At 47.1% G+C, this 21,515-nt stretch overlaps 1 protein-coding gene across 1 annotated transcript; it reads left to right on the top strand.

Annotated features, from left to right (window-relative positions):
* Positions 1 to 848: 848 nt before the first annotated feature.
* LOC103185044 (transketolase) lies at positions 849 to 21,173 on the top strand. Its single transcript, XM_007903374.2, has 14 exons — positions 849 to 1,057; positions 10,314 to 10,431; positions 11,032 to 11,145; positions 11,514 to 11,611; positions 13,053 to 13,244; positions 13,693 to 13,820; positions 14,347 to 14,540; positions 15,152 to 15,316; positions 16,230 to 16,386; positions 16,698 to 16,828; positions 18,262 to 18,345; positions 18,971 to 19,067; positions 20,080 to 20,202; positions 20,824 to 21,173. The coding sequence occupies exons 1-14, from the start codon at positions 951 to 953 to the stop codon at positions 20,988 to 20,990; spliced, it is 1,875 nt and encodes a 624-aa protein (XP_007901565.1). The 5' UTR covers positions 849 to 950; the 3' UTR covers positions 20,991 to 21,173.
* Positions 21,174 to 21,515: the final 342 nt, after the last annotated feature.

The following is a 21,515-nucleotide window of genomic DNA, read 5'->3' as shown; positions in this document are numbered from 1 at the left end:
CTGTGAAGCGCTTTGGGACGTCCTCCTGACGTGAAAAGCGCTATATCAAATGCAAGGATTATTATTATTATTAACCGTTCGGTGGGTCGGTCTGTAGGTTAACATTTAATGTGCGGGACGTCGCCGCGTGTGCCGTGGGCTGCGGTGCTCCGCGACGAGCGCCGCCTCTCAACGCCGTGATAAGGGGCAACGGCAAAGGCGAGGATTATTATCACATAAGGTATATATATATATACACGTGTGTGTGTGTATATATATTGATGACGGCTGCTGTTGCCACATGTGGAGAGGCAGAGGGTGACAGTGGGAGGCATTGGGACACCATGTGTTGGTTGGGTCTCTTCCCTTCCAACCCCTGGATCAGGTGATGGAGAGACCAGACACCGGGCAGGGGGCGGGGCGCTGCCTGACACACGGGACTTGTGAGTGGTCAGGACAGCTGTCCGTCTCCCGGGGCGGGCGGGGGGGGGGGCGGGCCGCCAGGCACCAGCCGGAAAGATGATTGGCTGCCGAGGCTGTCGATCCGCCCCGCGGCGCGACCGACGCCACGCCTCGGCTGGGAGGAGAGCCGTGATTGGTTCGAAGCTTCCTGTCTGTCAAGTCTGGCGGGGGCGGGGCCGTGGGGGGGACTAGACCAATGGGGGGGAGGGGGCGGAGCCGTGCCGGAGCGAGCGGAGGTAGTGATTGGCCCCCGCCGAGCTGTCAGCTTTGACAGCTGACCAATAGAGGGCCGGTGGGCGGGGAAGGGGAGCGGTGATTGGTGCAAGGCCGCTGTCAGTCTGGAGGGAGTGACCACTGGCGAGCGGCGGAGGGGGCGGGAGGAGGAGGAGGAGGAGGCGGGCGCGGCGCGTGGTGGTGGTGGTGGTGGAGGAGGAGGTGAGGCTCGTCACTCCCGTTCCCGCCCTCACTCGCCGGCATCCGCAGCAGCAGCAGCAGCACCGACACCAGCCATGGCCGACTACCACAGACCCGACGCCAACACCCTGCAGGCCCTGAAGGACGTGGCCAACCGTTTGAGGATCCACTCCATCAGAGCCACCAGCGCGGCCGGATCCGGGTACGTGAGGCCGAGGCTCTCCCTCTCCCCCCCCCCACCCCGGGCCTCGGGCCTCCTGCGCCAAAGACGCTCTCTCCCCCCCTCCCCCTCCACTTCAGAGACACGGCCTCGCTGCTCGGCCGCGACCGTGAGCGGGACTCTCCCCCCCCACACACACACACACCCACACACACCCCCACACACACACACACCCCCACACACACCCACACACACACACACACTCCCACACACCCCCCCACACACACTCCCACACACACCCCCACACACACACCCACACACACACACACACACCCCCACACACACACCCACACACACACCCCCACACACACACCCCCCCCCACACACCCCCCCCCACACACACCCACACACACACCCACCCCCACACACACACCCACACACACCCACACCCCCCCACACACATACACACCCACACACACACTCCCACACACACACACTCCCACACACACACACCCCCCACACACACACACCCCCACACACACCCACACACACCCACACACACACACACACACCCACACACACACCCTCACATACACACACCCCCCAAAAAAAAATCATGCACTAAGGGATTAATAATTACCCCCCAAACCCCTCCCCCCAAAAAAATCATACATTTAAGGAATATTAATCGCCCCCCACCACCGCCACCTGCATTTAATAATTATTAAAATCAAAAATATTTATTTATCCCCCCCACCCCACATCCCCCCCACCCCACACCCTCCCCCCACCCCACTCCCCCCTTCAGTTCACCTTCTGGATTATAAAGAAAGATATTCCCTGTCCCGATTGGTAACGTCGATGCTATTTGTCCCTTCAGTTGGTTCTCACCCGATGGGATAATACTTTTCTTTTTCGCTGTCGACGATAGCGCCGCTGTTATTTGTCCGCCTTCGGTTCAGCCGAGCGATGGTATCGCTTGCGCCGCGTTGGAAGATTTTGCAATATTCGATTAAGCGTAAACCACCCGTATCTTCTGTTTCGTGATTGATGGTGATACATCTTTCCGCCGTTCCATTATTGGTCATTAATTACATTATTTGGTCATTAATTACAGTCCGCGACTCGGTTTCACTCATCGTTTAGCGATGACTTTTGATTTGTGTTCTTTTCGCGATTGTTGCGCTTACTCTTTCAGGGCCGTTGTCGCGGTACTTTTAATCACAATTTTAAGTTTTCTTGCCGATCAGTTGCTTTATGCTTGGGGTTGCGGTAAATCGCAGCTCCTTAAACCGGTAACTCCTTCGGTTGATTCGTTTTTTTTATTTATTGGGCAATGATTATTGGGAGTCGTGTCATTAATTGTATTATTTGATGATTTTAATTATTATTCATCACGAACGTTCTCCACCCCGAGGGGGAGTCAGGCTCCTGGATGATGTTAGTGTTGGGTCGGTTTGCCTTCTCCCTCCCTTCTCTTCTGAAGCTGAGTTTGCTTAACGAGGTCAGCTCTGGTTACTGCTAATCTCTTATTGCTCATTCATTATCCCCTCCCTCTATCAAAGCCCAAGGGCACTGGGGAGAGGGATTCAGCTCGGTGCCGTGTGTGTGTGTGTGTGTGTGCGTGTGCGTGCGCTGACTGCAACACTGCCCGTTCTCCTCGCCCTCCCCGTCGTTGTAACGTGAGTTATCATCTTTATGGCTTCCTCAGGAAATGCACCCTCCTGCCGAGTATCACTGGGTCGGACGGGAGAGGAAAGTCCCGGGGAATGATGACCTGCTCTGAGTTAGCTGCCCTTAGGGTTGGGGTGGAATGGAGAAAGGTAGTTGAACGTATGAGGATGCATTTCGCTGTGTCACCTGGGAGGAGAGGTTGAAGTCAACCTGGCAAACGTTGTGAGGACGGGATTGGCCCTGGCAGCCATGTCCCCAGTGTCAGAGGTCTTTGAGAATGAATGGGATCAGGGTGGGGATGGGTGAGAGATAGCGAGTGATGGTACGTGAGCGAGAACGTGACGGTGCTGTGACTTACTCCGGTGCTGTGTATTCTATAGTTAACCAGCGCTCGCGAAGAGTCGCCAATTACCAGGGAAACAATACCTCTGTACAAGGCAATGCCTCCAGTGAGGGAAGAGGAATGGGAATGAAAGGAAAATTGACAGTGATCCCTCAACTAAAATTTTCGTAAGCTAAAGTGGCTTAGTATTTCACCTGGAACTCTTGTTAGTGCAGTGCAGTTTACAGTGAGAAACTACCCTGTTAATGTTGATAAACGGCTTTGGTGGGAATAAGCGAGTACTTTGATATGTTGCACTTCGGACCGTGTAGCTGTTTTCCAGGATAACTGCTCTTCGTGGTTGAATTTCAATTTCATTCATTCTTCGGTATCACTTAATGACTTGTAGTAGTGAGCGACTGAAGCTCACTCAGCGGACTGTACAGTACTAATAATTTTTACAGAGCAACTGTCTGATGTTGTCTCTCCCTTCCCTCCCTCCAGTCTGGGGGAGGGAGGGATGTCGTTAGGAGTGAGATTGTGCCAGATTTGAGAAGGAAAGGGACTATTTTTTTAATTCCACTATCTCACTTTCAGTCTTGGTGACATACAAAAGCCCTAAATGTCAATACTCGAATCCTGCAGAATTCATTGAGCTGGTTATGTGGTAGGATATTGTAGCACGGAGTTGCATAATTGCCTGCATTGTGGTGAAACCTCAAGCGACAACAAGAATTGTGGCGGGAAGGAAAAGGGGAGGAGAAGAATCAACAGTATTTTAATTTCAGTAAATGCTAAATATTAGCTTCATTGCTTTGGACTGTCAGAAAAGTGTTGTTTTGGCTTTCGGCGTTGTATGTTTCGACTTTTCCCGAGTGAGAGTATAGCAGGTTGGAACCTTTTTCTTTCATTTGAAAGTAGAGTCATTGCAAAAATGGAAAGCTAAGTGTGGTGAATGTCACAATTGATTCCTTGCGAAAGGCTTCGCAACACTTGGCCGTTCCTCTTCCTAAATGGTGCAACGTTCACTTGCGCAAACAGTCTGCGCTCAACTGGAATGTTTTTTATGGAGTGGACTCTGATCATTCTGAACCAAAGAGGTAAAATTCTGTCGAGGTACAATCGGTCTTTAAGCAAAATTACCTGCAGTGCGTGCCTGGATGCAAAGCAGTTCCCTTTAGTTGTCTCCCTTGCCTTGCCTTGCCTTGCCTTCCATGCCTCCTTCAAGACCCATCTCAAGATCCTCCTCTTCGACCGTGCATTCGGTCACCCTCCTTCCCCACCCTCCCCGATCCCGACCCCCAGCTCGGGTCCGAAACCCTGATTTTCCAGTGGCTTGGGATGTCCTCTGGATGTGAAAGGCGCTATCCAAATGTAATTTTTCTTGTTTGTCGTTGTATTTCTCTTCAAATAATAATAATAAAAATCCACAGTTTGACCAGAGGTTGAGGTGCTAAAGGCTTTTCCCAGTTTAATACTCAGCCAGTGAGGGCTGTGCAATTGATCTTGACATCCCAAGGGCATGGGAGAGAAAAAAGCCAAGTCAACTGTTGAGCACTGTTTGCCAGAAGGTATGCGAGTACAAACGTGAGAGATGGGCAAGATTGGGCTCGGCTGTGGTGCCCTTGTGTTCAAATAGTGTGCAAATTCTCACTTGTGGCCGCCTGGGACAGCTTAACACTGGAAACTTTGGACGCCATTCCACTTTACAGTATATTAAGATTTCTCGAAGACGTGATGAGGTGCAGTATCAAAATGCAAGGATTATTATAGCCATTGTCAAATGATAGGATCCTAAAGGAAGGTGAATGGTCAAATCTATTTCTTATAGAGTATATGGGATTCAATATACAGTGGAGCTTGGTAACCCAACTACGATGTTCAGGGATCTTATCAACTCTGATTGCTTGTCCACATGACTGAGGTTGCTGCTGTCGGATAAATCAATGTGAAGCTTTGAATGGTTCACGTGAAAGAAAGCACAACGCCTTGACAGTGATCACCAGTGAACCAGTACTCCTGGTCTGAGTTGCAAAATGCCTACCCAGAGTAATGGGTTATTGAAACCGTGTGCAATGCTTTCCGGCTATTGTGTCCCATCTGGAGCTGTGTTTAATGGGAAGCCCGTCGACAATCACATCAACGGCTGAGCAAAATGTCACCTCCCGCGTGGAAAAGTACAAACCACAATTGGATCGTCTCTCAGAGCCGGTTCTAAACACATGGCGCGGAATCGTATTTGAGCGTTTTTACTTTGGCAGGCAATGAATCTTGATCCTTAGAAAACTGATTTTATTTTTTAAAAAAAATAAAAGCACCCTGCTCCATTTTGTCCAGAATTTGAAGAATATAAATAGATGTGGTGCTAAGAGCAACTGATTATGTCCATCCAGCTGATTCCTGTTGGATGATTGGTTTGGTGCCTGTGGGCATTTCTCTCCCTGTCAAAGCTTCTCTACGTTTGGGGGAAAATGAAATGAAATTCAGCATTACATTCTCACGGAATCACAGAGGTTCACAGCACAAAAGGAGCCAGTTCCGTCTGTTGTGCCTGTACCAGCTCTCCGAAAGAGCTATCCATTCAGTCACATTCCCCTGCATTTTCCCTGCAGAATCCATAATCGCTTTAAAAAGGGGAATTAAAAAAAAATTGACAAGAAAATGTTTTTATTCTCTGTTTAAAGCTGTTGTGGATTTTGCTTCAACTATTTGTTAGGGTATTCCATGTCCCAATAGCTCTTTGTGTATAAAAACAATTGAAACCTCATCCTTTGTTTTTTTTGGTAATATTCTTAAATTCATGCCCTGCAGTTACTGACATTTCGAACAAGACAAATAGTTTCTCCCTGTTAGCTTTATGAAAACTCTCATAATTCTTGAACAGCACAGAGAAAGAGAGAAGATAATTTCCCATTGGAACCAACATTCCAGGTGAATCCGAATTGTGACCGTAAAAGGAAGATTTGGCCAAAATTAAAACCCAGTGTAGATTTTTTTTTGTACAACTTCACTTTTGATCCAAGGTTAAAGTAGTCCAGAGATACGTGCAGCTTCAACAGCCAGTAAAATACGAAGGCAAAAATGGTTGCATCTGTGATGGGATAAATAAATAAAGTACTCGTTTCGTGCCTGAAGGGAAGAAAGGCATAGGAACAGGCGTGTTAAAAATAACATTGTCCTGGCGCATCGCTGATTGCACTGGACAGCTTCAGTCTAGTGTAAAGCAAAGGGATAAGCACTGAAAATACTAAGAGCCTTGCGGGAAGACAGCTGTGACTGAGCTTCTGCTCCATTCATTGATTGGAAGTGTATATGTATAGTCAGTGCACTGGTGCACACACAAACTGGGGCGTTGTCTAGATTTCTGTGTAATTGAATAGCTGTAAGGCAGGTTTCTCCTGTTTGAGAAGTGCAGGTAATAAATAACCAGTCAGTACCTGTGCCCAGATCTGAGACAGCTGCTAAGAGATGTACAAGAGTCACTCCTTTTCTCTACGGGGAGAATGCTAGATATTTGCAGCGTAGACGCTACTTAGCTTCAATTCTGAAGCCTCTGAGAGCATCAATTTACCGACTACTTTGTGGCGCGATCAAAAACAATGTGCTGCATGGACATAAATAAAGTGAACAATTGACTTAATTGGCAGAGGGGGCGGTGAGCTTCCTAATATAGGGCTTTAGAGGGACGTAAGTGCGTCCCCATGCGCCGGCTTTGTGAGAGAGTAGTTGCGTCCTTCGAGTGTGGAAATAAAAGAATGTTACTCGGGGGTTGGAGGGAGTGCTGGGAGGTTGATGCTAAACAGTTACTGGTGTGGAAATCCCCTTTATCTGATTGAACCGTTGCACTTTGTAAGTTTACCTCGGTTGGATGTGCATCCTCTGGCTCCGTGCCCCTGACCAGCAAGTTCATATCCACCATTCTTCGGGCAATCGAAACTATCTGAGGGAGGTGCCAAAGGAGATTGGATGTCCTTCTTGAACATTAAGCCGACTGGAGCTGGCAGATTGCCAATGTGTCTCATTACGTTAAGGAAGGGCCCTTGCCAATCAATTCATCTGGAACATGGTGTTCAGTTGGGAGAAGTGAGGATGAAATAAAGTCTGTTTTTTTTTATTCTCTTGCCGTTTTGATTAAAGTGCCAAAGTGCAGAAGAACTCATTTGAACTGGCTGTAGTCCTGTTTCCATTGCGTGTAGAGAACCTACTCTGTATACTCTACCAGCTTGGGTTTTACCCCCGTTAAAAGCTATTTGTTCAAGGGTCAATGCCATTTCCTCAGCCAAATTTTGTAAATCATAAAACACTCCTCCGATCTGTAGCTCCTGGAGGGAATTGGCTCACTGCCTTTATTCTAAGCAGGACAAGCACGTTTCAAAATGAATTTCAAACTTGATGAGAGCTTTGGAGAAACATAGTCATCGTGTGGTATAAGCCAGGCTGCCGCTGGCTGCAGTACACAGGGGATCGAAGCATCGACCTGGGTCTTGCTGCTTAACACAAAGATTTTGCAACACAGCGGAAAGTATTTTTTATTGGTGATTAACAGCGCAAAGCTTCTTCGTGCTTTAATGGCAATTGAGTGGTCTGATGGAAATCCTGGAAGAGAGTGGTCATTCGCTGGCGTTCGCAATCTTCCTGTTGATGCTTTTATCAGGCAGATTCACCTATGCACCGAGAGCGGTCTCTCTATAGCAGGAATGGGTTACCAACAGAGTTGAAGCCAGAAAGTGGATGGGTGGGCTTTTAAGAAACGTCTCAAAGATGTTAACGATGGTAGGGCGGGTACCAGAAGGCTGAGTTTCTCTTGTGGTCAAGTTGCTGACATTTCTGTGCTGTGGAAGAACAAACATGATGTTCAGGATGATGAATCTTATAACATAAGAAGCAGTGTGACACCTCATTCCAGTGGCAAAAGGCAGCTACAGTATTGCTCTCAGTAACTGCTTTCATTGAAGCAGTCACGTTAAAATAGGAGTTTCTATAGCAGGCAAAACAATTCCATCAGCTATTTATTGGAAGAGTTTGTCTTCGATGCAAACGATTTTAAAGATTCATTGACTGTCCTTTAATCTATCGTGTCTCTTCAGCGATATACCGTACATGTCGGTGACTTGGGCCGGGCTTCAGTGCGTGGGGGCAAATTTTTTTGGTCATTGGGAATTCTGAATCGTTCTTGGCCAAACCCAACCGTGCAAGTATTCTTGATCCTCTCGCCAGCTCCCGTCTGCCAGCCAGTGTAATGCAGCATATCGTTACAGCTCAGTAATAAAGTGTGCAGAACCTGCAGGGAGAGGCGAGGGTTAAGGCGAACCACTGTGGAATCTCGTTTCAGGACAAGAATAATAATGAGTGTTTCTGCAATGGCTCACAGGAGATAAGAGGTCCATAAATCTGACCACTCGTCTGCGATTGGAGGAAAATGTTGGCTGGAGTTGTAGCTCCTTTGAAATCTCGGGTACATGATGAAAGGATGGCAGTGGAGGGGGGTCGGATGTTGGACACAAACGGTGATTTATTGCGCTGTACGCTGTTTGTGGACTTGTGTTGTAAAAAGCTTAGATTTCTACCAACGCATTATCTTGTTAATGGTATTGCTTAAGATGACCCTCCAAGACAGTCCTGACGGAGGGAAGTGGGGCTCGCATTTCAATGTACCTCCCTGTGGCACTATTCAAAAAGAGAAATGAGCTTCTCTCTCCCGGTGTCTTGACCAACAATCCCTCAAATAAAATTGGTCACTTACCCCCATGACATTTTGTGGAGCGCCCGCCTTACTGTGTATCCTGTGAGGCGCTTTGAGACGTCTCGACGGCACGATAAGGCGCTATGTCAAATGCAAGGATTATTGTTAGGATTATTACGTGGGATACACCTGATCTTTGCGAGGATTGTCTCAAGGATGTGGGATTTGCAGCAGAAGCTGGTGGGAGCTCACACCCACACTGCACGAGTAAAAATGCTCCCAACAATACGCCTCTGTCCTGTTTGTCTGTCTCACCTTTGCCGGAGGATCAGGGTTTAGAAACCCATCATTACAGGAACGTGAGTTGAGGATTATAGGGCAAAACGGAGTTTAAGATGCATTCTTATTTTACAATTGTAGCTTTTTATTTTAGAAAGGTGGATTTGACTCCCCTGTATTTTTTTTTTCGCGATTTTATGTGGAAGGTTTGATGGGTCAGTTGTAAAGTAACTTAGGTTTGTGAGTATTTTTACCACGCAAAAATAACGGTATTTAAGCCATTGCTTGAAGATCACCGGAGAATGTAATTTTACAAGTCCAACGGGGTATGTACCAGAGAAATGATTGCTCGTGTGTATATTTTTAATTCATTTTATTCTTATGGCCTACGCACTCATTGTTGCAGGTTTAAGGCAGTATAACAAGATGCAGGATTTGATGGAAGTTATGGTTAAGTATAGCATGAAAGGATTGCTCAGGATTGGAGCATGTATTCCATTAATATTTAACACGTGTGGTTATGTCGGTACTTCAGTTCCATTCCTACCTTGCTGTACCTGGTGGGACTGAACGTGAGAAGAGAGTGCAACGTTCTCTAACTTGCATGGGAAATATTTACTAAAATAAATGAAAATCACGCTGTGTGGTTGTGCATTATTAATCCAGTGACGTGTTTTAAATTGTATATGCGCTCAATATAAGGCAAGTACTGTCCTATCTCTGTCTAACAATTGAAAGTCCTGTGCCTCACTAGAGAATGATCTGTTGTGTGAATATCCCAGCGTTTCCTTTCCAGATACAGAGTTTTGCTGTGTTAGTCTAATCGCATGCGTTCTATCGCTCCTCAATGGAGAGCAAACTTTATTTTATTGGATTGAAACTCTCCAATTTCCCCTCAACGTTTAAAGAATCAAATTTACACTTAATTCACTTTGTTCTAATGCAGAAGAGCAACGGTATTTCTGTAGTAATTTTTTTTATAAAGGGAAAAAAAATTGGAAGGGATACAGAGTAAATATCTTTGAGAAAGTTCCGCACTTGGCTTGTAAATTAATTGTGCGGCTTTGAGGAGAGCGAGTTCAGTGTTTGATTATTGCTTTAAAAAAATCTCTAAATATCTGACTTGTCAAAACGATACCTTTGGTGAATATCTGCGGTTAGTGATATCACCGTGTTATGTTGCTCCCATTTCTGCACTGACATCCTGCGGGAGAAATAGTCTGATTTGAGAAAGTCCCGAGTAAGGAAACGCTGGGAGGATGAACTTGTGCATCAATAACTGAAAACTGAAGCATGCAGCGCGTGAGGAGTGAGTGTGCTCTGTCCGTTTGCCTTCACAGACACCCTACATCGTGCTGCAGTGCAGCGGAGATTATATCCACATTGTTCTTCCACACCATGAAATACAAAGCTCAGGACCCCAGCAACCCCAGCAACGATAGGTTTATACTGTCCAAGGTAAGGGCTGAAACTTGTCAGCGCTTCCGCACTGCGAGATTGTAAAGGTTGCTTCTTTTTCAAAAAATACTTATGTTTGCGTGTACATGTCAGCTACAATTATAGCGTTAAGTACAGTGTTTTTCCCCATGGATAACACCAAATAATCCTCGTTGCTGGACTAGAGGTACACATTATGTCGTACCACAGGTTACTTATATGAAGCACATGGAGCAATTGGTTTTCGCTATTTTGAGCTTGCAAAGGAAGTGACATTAGAGCATGGCCTGGATCTAGCAGGCAGGTGCAGTCACAGGCAGTGGGAGCCTTACGACTTTGAAGTCCATCGTTTTACGTAGTTCAAATCAAATCGATACCAAAAGAAAGCCGATCCCTGAATTCTCTGCTGTTGCTTTACAATGTTTGCGGGCGGTGAAACACTCGCGCCCCATATCCATTAACTATTACATATTATTATTACTCGAAAGGCGTATTACGTATTTCATGAAAGGCGCTCTATAAATGTAATTTGGTGGTGTTATTATTGTTATAAGTCGCACGTTAAAACTAAACTACTAATGGGTGCGGTTTGTCGAGTAAGCAATGATTGCTTGGTTTCAGGGTCATGCAGCGCCAGTGCTGTATGCTGCCTGGGCTGAAGCCGGGTACCTGGATTCCAAAGAGTTACTGAACCTGAGGAAGATCAACTCCATTCTGGAAGGACACCCCGTTCCCGTGAGTTTTCCGGCAAAACTCGTGTGGCTTTTGGGAAGCGTCTGCTACAATACCCTTGGCTTTCAGAAACGTTTTCATTTTAGAATACTTCCCCACGTGAGCTCACACGCACCCCACACACCTCCTCTGAGATGTATAAAATCAGCCATATCGACCTGCCTAAAATCACTAGGCTGTTGATATCCCCAACCTACCTCCTAATCTCAGTGCTGATGGTGCTTGAGGCTGAGCTTTTGCACACACTTTGGCACTGACTCTCTCTTATAAAAATAATAAACAAAAGCCGATCACTTGTGTCCTGCTTTTCTCAGATAGCAGAACGTCTGTTTATTATATCAGCACTTGACTCTTTGGTTTTGTCTTTGCAGAAACAAGTGTTTGTCGATGTCGCGACTGGCTCCTTGGGGCAGGGTCTGGGAGCCTCTGCTGGCATGGCGTACACCGGGAAGCACTTCGATAAAGCCAGGTAACAGCTTACCCACCCCACCCCTCCACTCCCTGCTTTCCATTGATTGTCAGAGAACTGCTCATCACTTTGAACAGCAAATCTTTGCCTGTTATCAGATGGTATTCAATCCACAAGTCGATATTTTCCAAGATTCCCTTCCCTCGAACACTGAAGCCCTGTTGTTGAACTGATTTCTTGTTGAGAATCTGGAAGCTATGTTAGAGACAGGACCATTTTCCCAATAAAACCTCTTCAGACAATGTCCTTTCAACAAACCTAGATGTCTTTAGTTTTGCTTCTTTTTTCAAATACAAAAAAACAAAGTAGATTTGCGAAGCAGTGAAGAGACTTAACCCAATGATTTCTGACCTTAAGAGGTATCACACTTGTGGCATCACAGTATGGAGTGAGCGTCCTGGGATTGCGAGACAAGGTGTGGGAAAATCAGGTTGTTCAGGCCTTTACAGTGAATTGGAAACTGCACAAAGCAAGCACTTTACTCAAGCCTGGAACAATTTGTTGTTTTATCATTCTGTGTATTGCCCAACCAGTTTGATAACCGTGGGATAAATACCTCCCTTGTATTCCCTTAGAGAGCTGTGAAATTTGAAGAGTGGGTGTAGAAGTCAGACTTGAAAGCGAGCGCAGAGTTAGATGAAGCAAGACAGGTAGAAGGAAGTGAGATGTAATCCTAATTGGAGGAGTGCTGATAAGGAAATGCAACCCAGCATTGAGAAACTGCTAAGTCACCCTGACTGGAGGCAAAATGCTTCCATTCTAACAGCAATTATGCAAATCTGAAGCTTTTAAATAAAAAAAACTTTGCAAGTCATGACCTTAAATTATTGCTGCTATTGTGGGGCACAGAAGAATTGATGTTCACTTTGAATACTTTTAACTGCAATTTTCTAAACTGAATTACACCGTTGATGCACTCTCCAGCACTAATTTCACCAGTGCAGAACAATTGGCTTTCTTTCAAAATATTGCAAGACAAAAATAGCTCTGTCTTAGTTTGATTCTTCAATACTGTATTGTATTTTACGGTCAAGTGTTTGCATATTGTGCATGAGAGAATCCAGTGGCAGAATCCACTGTAAAATCTTATTATAAAGTGCTTGGGGTTTAGTCGTCGCTAGAGTTTCAACATCTTCACAGTGAGTTATACCTTTCCATCTGTTTAAATGTGAAGTTGGTTGATAAGAGCAAAAAGTTGATGTACAATGGAGCCATTTTCGTTAAATCAGTTAAATTAGTTCCTTTTTAGTTCTGGCAAATGCTTAAAATTCAGCGCACTACTCTCAAATTTGTGTTCATGTAAAGGCTTGTACTTTCCCTAATTGTTAAGCACCTTGACTCAACTCGCCGTCGCTTAGTATGAGAGGAGTGTTTGAGACTGTCAAAGGTTAATTGATCGTTCATGTTGATGGAATGACTGAGTCTTTCTCCCCCCCCCCAGTTACCGTGTGTTCTGCCTGTTGGGAGATGGAGAATCGTCAGAAGGCTCGGTCTGGGAGGCGATGGCATTCGCCTCTTTCTACAAACTGGATAACCTGGTGGCCATCTTTGACGTGAACCGTCTTGGGCAGAGCGACCCAGCCCCACTGCAGCACAACGTGGAGATCTACCGCAAGCGCTGTGAGGCCTTCGGGTAAGCTTCGAACTCGCGGCTCTGGGGCAATGGGAGAGCGAACCGAGAGCGTAGTTTAAATGCTTGGATGTGTCTCAGGAACACACGCTGAAAGGTATAAATTTAACATCACCTTCCAAAAAATAACCAGAGAGAGAGGTTAACTACTGGGGTGTGGAATGCTTCAACAAAAACCATAGTCAAAGCAGAATATATAATGAGTAGTAAAAGGGAATTGGATTATTGTATAAAATGTGAAAGTGTAAGGGTCGGAGAGGGAGACTAAATGGATAGCTCCGAGAGATCAGACCCAGGTTTGATGGGCCTCCAATATTCTCTGATGGAAATGGAATCTTGGCACCCAAATTTGGTCCCATGAATAGTCAACCGAATCTTTGTTTGTCTCTTGATGTATTGGCGTGCGGAGTCTGTTGACTGTGGCCATTTCTGAACTCTCTGCATCCTTCAGTTGGAACGCGGAAGTGGTGGATGGACACAGCGTGGAGGAGCTCTGCAAAGCTTTGTGGCAGGCCAGCCAGGTCAAAGATAAACCAACTGCGATCATTGCAAAGACCTTGAAAGGAAAAGGCATTTCAGGTACGTGTCACTGCTTGTGACAACAGTACAAGTGGAGATTAATTACTGGTCAGTATCATAGACGCGAGAGATGGTGTCATTGTGTCCCAAGTCATTTGTTGGCTCACGGCTCGATGTCTGAGCTTGCTGGCGTTTATCATGAAAGCCGTTCTCCCTGTTTAGTCTGGGTACGTTCACGGGAAGAGATCTGTATTTTTGAGCCACAGAAACATTAGGAATAACTCAGCCCCTGGGTCAGTACGGGGCAATGTGTGTTGGAGTGATGACTGGACAAAATGTCAAGCCAAGTGTGTTGTGTTTGTTTGATGCGTGCAGCCTGAATCCTGTGCGTGCGCAGTGTCTGGTTTGGAAGCTTTATGCATGGCAAGTGTTTCTGATGGAACACGTTATGTGTCACACACGTCTGAATGTGCTTTGTTTGGCCTGGACGTGCTGTAGGTGAGACACCTAACCCTTCTCTCACTGAATCGTGTGTCTCTGAAACGTCCCTGGAAAGCCACCGTTAATGCTTTACCTACATGTGCAGGTGTGGAGGATATGGAAAATTGGCACGGCAAGCCCATACCTAAAGATAAAATGGAAGAGATTATTAAGGAGATTCAAGGCAGGATCGAGAACAACAAGAAACTGAGTCCAGAGCAGCCAGTGGAGGATGCACCAGACATCTCCATTAAAAATATCAAGCTCTCCTCCCCACCCAATTATAAACTGGGTGACAAGGTAAAGGATGGGATAATCATTGCTGAGCTCTCTAACACTGCCCTCAGATCGGTTAAACAATATCATGTACTTTGATTTCCAAGGAGATTTTATTTACCAAGCCCCCCCCACCACCCCACAGACACGCGCACACTTGTGGACCCGTCTAATTCATTCTGCAAACCAATGAGGAGTCCTGTAGGAGTGGTTAGTGCGCTCACCTCACAAGCAAGAGGACCCTGGTTTGATTCCCGGGCGGGGCGAAATCTTTGGCACGTTTCCTTACTCCACACTTCTTTGTTTACCTAGCAGGAAGTAGGAAACTGGTTGTTAAGTCGATTGGCTCACTTTCCGTGCAGACCACAGATCACTTTCCCGTGGTTATAACCCCTCCCCACAAAAAAAGTTGTGATCACTCAATCCACGACTGTTTACGGAACACTGCTGTGCGCAATTGACTGCCGCTTCGCCCAAAGATAGACAATTCACTTTACAGTATGTTCTCTGAAGCACTATGAGATGTCTCAACGACATGATAAGGCTCTGTATCAAATGCAAGGATTATTGTTAGTTTTAAAACCAGTGAGCTATATTCAGGTATTTGATAGCTGGAATCCTCTGTCCTGCACTAGATGGCCACAAGGAAAGCTTATGGGGTAGCCCTGGCCAAGTTGGGCCACGACAACCCCCGCGTGGTTGCGTTGGACGGCGACACAAAGAACTCCACCTTCTCCGACCTGTTCAGGAAAGAGCACCCTGAGCGCTTCATCGAGTGCTACATCGCGGAGCAGAACATGGTAAATCCTTTCACATTCTTTAGTTCACAACGATCACGTGGAGGGTTGCTAACCTTTAAGACTCGAGAGAATCTGTCAAGGGCGGTTCTGGTGATGTCTTTCGTTCAACTTCCTTAGAAAGAGCAAAGTTCACCCTCTTCTGCTGCTCAATGGTATTTAAAAAATTTACGGATTAGCGAATTGATCCAGAAAGCTTTTCGAAGGGAGCATCTTTGCATTGGTCATTCTCTCTGATTAAAGTGTCTGAGATACGTGGCTCTCGAGCAAAGTCACCATGAGCAGCTTTTGAGGACAGGGAGGGGGGAATTTTGTGTGCGTGTGTGTGTATACTCTACCCGTTAACTGTGCTGAAAGCTGCATCATAAACTGAATTAACACCTCGACATACCTTGGGCTCCGTGTGAAATGTAGAATTCACATGTTTTGACATTGCACGGCATGTAACAATGGCAGAGATTAGCAAAGTGAAAGAAAGGCTCCCAGTTAGTTGATTTGCGTGCTGCACGGTGTTTACGGGACGAGCACTTAAAACTGATCACGGAAACGCGCAAGGTATTCTGTGCGTAATTGGCTGTCGTGTTCCGTCTATACAAAATACGTAGTCGTTCCACTTTACGATATATTCTGTGAAGCGCTTTGAGATGTCTCGAAGACCTGATAAGGCGCCCTATCACATGAAAGGATTATTATTCTTATAAAAGTGCAGGTAGATTGAGGCAGAGCCAATGTGACATTATTATTATTATTGGCATCTGCGCCCTCCTTCTCAATGTTTGATTACAGCGCTTAAAACTAGCAACATTGTCCACGTCTCAACCCACTTTACATTATATCCTATGAAGCGCTTTGACGTGATAAGTTGCTGCATCCAATGCAAGGTTATTATTGCAATAATATTATAATTATCTCACAGGTGAGCATTGCCATCGGCTGCTGCACACGGGACAGGACGGTTGCGTTCGCCAGCACCTTCGCCACCTTTTTCTCGCGAGCGTACGACCAGATCCGCATGGCAGCCATCTCCGAGAGCAACGTCAACCTCAGCGGCTCTCACTGCGGAGTCTCCATCGGTGAGTCAGCAACCGGGGCCCTTCCTGTCACCGCAGCCATTCGTTTGTTTGTGGGGGACGCTGCTGTGCGCAATCATCAGTTCACTTTACGGTATAATCTGTGAAGCGCTTTGAGACGTCTGAATGACGTGGTAAGGTACTATAATCAAATGCAAGGATTATTAATATTATTATAACATCACTAAACTGAGACCACCTGTCTCAGTGGAGAATAGAAATTGAACTTGGTGCCTTTCTCTATGGGTGTGCGCAAGTCAGTCCCATGGGACGTGAAGGCACGGGCATTCCTGACTCTGTGAATTCATCTTTAGGTGAGGACGGACCCTCCCAAATGGGCCTGGAGGACTTGGCCATGTTCCGCGCCATCCCCACAGCCACGGTCTTCTATCCCAGTGACGGGGTGTCAGCCGAGCGGGCAGTGGAGTTAGCGGCGAACACAAAGGTCTGGGACATGAGCCTCCAACGCGCACACACACACACACACACTCTCTCCCTTCTGTCCCAGTCACTACACTTTGCAGTCCTTTATCCTTGGTTAGCTTTGAGAGTTTCTTTTTAACGTGAGTCGTCATGGTTTGAAGTTATGTAAGCCTTTTTTTAATCCTCATTTCAAGGAGTTGCTTCTCACTGGGTGCAGCCCAGGTACATTACACTGGCAAGCCTTGTAAATAAATTCCAGTAACCTGGTGCACAACCGGACCCAAAGCTGCTCAGTGCAGCACTCAGGAACATATAGGAATTGTTAGATGAAAAAAAACACCAGGGTCCATCACGTCCACTTTCCACCATCCTAGCAATCGCTTTCACGTGTTGTGTCCTGAACTACACATGTACTGTATCCCCCAAATATTATTTCCTGAAAGAAATCTCTCTAATTTGGATTTGAAAGAATCAACACTTTCTGCTTCTACCGTCTTCCCTCAGCTGCCTGTTCTGTAGATATACAGATTTTATAGCTTGCATTCAGCCAATCCTACATAGCATCCTAGCCCAGCTATCTGGGGAAGCAGAGGGAGGTGTGGGGGGGGGAAGGGGAGGAAATTGGCCCAAAACAAAAAGTTTCACAAAATATTTTGAATTGACTTTTTTTTGAATTTTGTATCAGTGGTTACGACAGGCAACAGGCAAACGCAGATGTAATTTATCTTAACAGAGCAGCAAAGTTGCAGGAAAAAACACCTCTGCTTGGATGTCGCAGTCAAAACATCCTAAGGCGTGATTTAGGTCAGTTAATAGTTGCAGGAACTGAACTGTTCGATGTTGTACTGATTCCAGAGGAGCGCTATAAAACGCCTGGCGTTACCCGCAGGGGATTCGGGATCAGCAGGAGATTTATACTGGGGATGGTTTGGGGCCAAAATCAATTAGGGGAAACGAAAGAGCAGCCAGTTTCAGGGCTGTTGCAAATCCAGGAAACTGCAAATCAAAGCAAAACGGATAATTAAAAATTAATTTAATTTAATTTAATTTACGTATAGTACCGCTGTAGCTCAAGAGTGCCAGGGATGCTTAGGAGGAAGTACAAGGCAATTACAGTGAGGGCAGTGCTGATTGACCCCCCACCTTCCCCTCCCCAAGTTACAAATAGAAATACAACCCCCTTCTCTCTTTCCCCCCCACTCCCCGGAAACCATCATTCCCCAAACGAAATGATGCGCTGAATTGGAGAAGTGGCTCTCTTTCCCCCCCTGCCCGCCCCGGCTGTAACCAGCAATTGAATGAATACCACTTCCCCTTAACCCAGTCAGTAATAACTGTCGCTTTGTCCAGTTTCTCCTTTTTTATTTTATTCAATTTTTGAAGACTTTCGCTAACGATCTTTGCTACCGATCCGTAACTTTGGCTGAAGGTTCCACGAATCTGTTCTGTCCGTAGGGAGTCTGCTTCATCCGCACCAGCCGGCCGGAAAATGCCGTCATCTACGATAACAGTGAAGTGTTTCAGATTGGAAAGGCCAAGGTGGGTAACGTGGGGGGCGAGAAGCCATGGCTTGAGTTGTACACATACACAAACTATATGTACACACACACGCAGTATATACACACGCACGCCACACACATACACACCAAACACATCACACACGCACACGCCTGTGCTGTATCTGGCAACCAAGGCAGGCACAAGAGGCAGGAATGCTGTTACCTCAGGGCACATCAGCCTGTGTCTGTCTGTGTTTTTACTCCAAATCCCTGCAGACAGACAGCCGCGGACTGCTGCCTTATCTACTGCATTCAGTTTGTTCAGGGCTATCAGGCGGCCCAAGGCCCCCAATCCTCTGCCAAGCAGAAAGCCGAGCGCTTTTCAGTGTTGCATTGTGTTACACGTATATTTCAGTGTCTTTTTCGCACTCCCATCATTCATATACGTACATCCTATCCTGTCTGTCTTTCTCTCTCTCTTGCACGAGTACTGGCGGGCTGCGCACGCTGACCTAAAAGCTGCTGCTGCTTATGTCTTTGTAATAACCTGCCATTAAAATGCGTACCGACACTCTGCAAACGGGGTTCGATTCAAACGGCTGGGATTTAAAAGCGATGCTTGCTTGAGGGAGATCATCAAGAACAAGTCGCTTTGTTCCTGACAGGTCTTGCGTCAGAGTAAGAAGGACCACGCTACCGTTGTCGCTGCTGGAGTGACCCTGCACGAAGCGTTAACTGCAGCCACCCAACTGGCCAATGAGGGTACGTGTAGTCTTAACGGATTGACTCGTGGCATGTGTGTGAAGGGTTAATCCGTGTCGACCGTGTGTGTGATTGTGTTCTCTCTCTCGATCTCCCCAACCCCCGTCCCCTTCTCTTTTTAATTTAACAAAGCAGACAAAATGGGGCTTTTGGTAACATCAAGTTAATCGCTGTTCTCAGACCCCCGTTAAGATTGAATATGACAGGGCTGGTCTAGGGATTTGCAGTACGTGACGAGATCCAAACCGAGCACCGACTGCAGCTCCGAACAAGTCATGTTCTCCTCCCATTCTGATCGGAGAGCAGTGAAGGAGGGTGAGCAACATTGCCCTTAGAGTAATACAAGGGCAGGTTAATACAATAATAAACTTCAAAATCCTCACCTTCAAGGCCATCCACACCATTGCCCCCTCCTACATCTCTGACCTGCTGACGCCCCCTCAGCCCCCATCAGCCTGTCCGTTCCCTCTGCTCAGCAGTCTCTGGCCTGCTCCAGCCCTACCATCTGCGGCCGGGCTTTCAGTCTCTCTGCCCCCACCCTTTGTAATTTCATCCCACAATCCCTTCACTTCCCTCCCTCCCTTGCCTTCTCCAAGGCACGACTCAAGACCCTTTTCCTCGGCCGTGCCTTCAGCCGCCCTCCTACCTCTCGGGTCCTGATCCCCGACTGTTCAGAGCTTCGGGACGTTTCTCCCGACGTGAAAGGCACTTTACATATTTAATTTTGTTGTTGTACAACAACAGCTTGCATTTATACAGCGCCCTTCATGGAGGTTGGCATTTCGTAGCGCTCAATACTGCACAAGAGGGCATTGAAATTAAATGACAGCAGCGAGTTTCAGTCCTTTTATTGGTATCCTGTATTCTATTTATCTTCTGATTCATTCGACACATGTTTAAAGTTCTCGGTTTAAAGTTCCAAATTGCCCGGTTGATTTATATTGTTTTTTTTTAAAAAAAACAACTGTCCCTGTGAGGATTGTGACCAGCAAATGTAACCTGACCGTTGCAGGAATGAACATCAAAGTGATTGATCTCTTCACCATCAAGCCAATCGATGCCAAAACCATCATCGAGTGTGCGAAGGACACCACAACAAAGCGCATCATCACTGTGGAGGATCACTATCACGAGGGTAAGGTTTAGAGAGCGTCCTCGGCGTGTGTGGGTGTGTTTGTTGGGGTGTGTGAGGTTGGGGGTGTGTGGGTGTGTTTGTTGGTGAGTGTGGGGGGCTGTGTATGTGGTTCCATCAACTCCGATAGGGTGCACTTGAACCACTGTAATAGGTAGACAGACGGGACCTTGTTTTAACGTCTCATTCAAAGGATGGCACGTGGGATTATGATGGAGCTGCCACTGCACTGGAGCCTCAGTCTAGGTTATGAGTGCGGCTCGAGCCGCCATGTCTCTGATGGAGAGGCAGGATTGCGGATGGCAGAACAAAGCTCGTAACTGGAACCCATACGCCCTGACCTTTCTGGCTCTTAACACAATAGCGGCCAACCTGGTTCCCCATTTTCCCCCCTCTCTTCCCCCACCCCACCCCACCCCAGACTTGGCCAACTTGAGATTTGCGACTCAACAATCACAGAGTTCTCCAGTTAAATCAGTTAAAATTAACAGAGGAAGTTTGTGGATTTTTTTTTAAAAAAGCCTTTGTAAATCGTACTCCCATCGGACTACGGTCCTGGTCCGGTCGGCTTGCTGTTGCGAGGTGTGTCCGGTGTTCTGACCTCTGACTTGTGCTTGTCTGCAGGCGGACTGGGGGAGGCGGTCTGTGCCGCGGTGGCCATGGAGCCCGGTATCCTGGTGCAGCGGCTGGCGGTGCAGGGCGTGCCACGCAGCGGCAAGTCCTCCGAGCTGCTGGAGAAGTTCGGCATCAACGCCAAGGCTATCGTCAAAGCCGTGAGGTGCGGGAAGTGAGCCCGAGCACCTGCTGCGCTGGCGTCCGTGCTGGCAGCTCCGGCTCAGATCCGGTCCCGGCCGGCGTCACGGAATTGTACGGGTGACGCGGACCGGGGTCAGCCGGCCTTCGGAAACCGCGTCGTTTCCGCCTCTCTTAACGTGTGAGATTCCAATAAAGGTGAAACGCTCTGTGGCAAAACATCCCCCCGAAACGTGGTGTGGTCTGTGGGTGGCTTTTACCGCGACTCAAACCGGCGGAGGTTTCGCCGAGGCGGAGTAGAATTTTTGCGGACAAGGGGGTGACGAGTCATCAGCCCGCGTCAACGGGCTAACGGTTTAACGGTTTGTAAATTAACTTGCTGGATTTTCCACGATGCATCTATTTCCTCCTCACCTCCCTGCTTGGTAATCCCTTCTTCTCTCTTCTCCCCCACCACCCGCTCCCGTCGTGCTGCGTGAAATGCCTCACGTTGCCCGTCCTAATGAATTGAAAGGCGCTAAGGAAGTGCGGGCGGAAGTTGCAGTGATTCCCTGTTCGGTGGA

Source organism: Callorhinchus milii, unplaced genomic scaffold (genome assembly GCF_018977255.1).
Source record: "Callorhinchus milii isolate IMCB2004 unplaced genomic scaffold, IMCB_Cmil_1.0 Scaffold12, whole genome shotgun sequence".
Lineage (NCBI taxonomy): Eukaryota > Metazoa > Chordata > Chondrichthyes > Chimaeriformes > Callorhinchidae > Callorhinchus > Callorhinchus milii.
The sequence above is the reverse complement of the archived record's forward strand: the minus strand, read 5'-3'. Positions and strand labels throughout refer to the sequence as shown.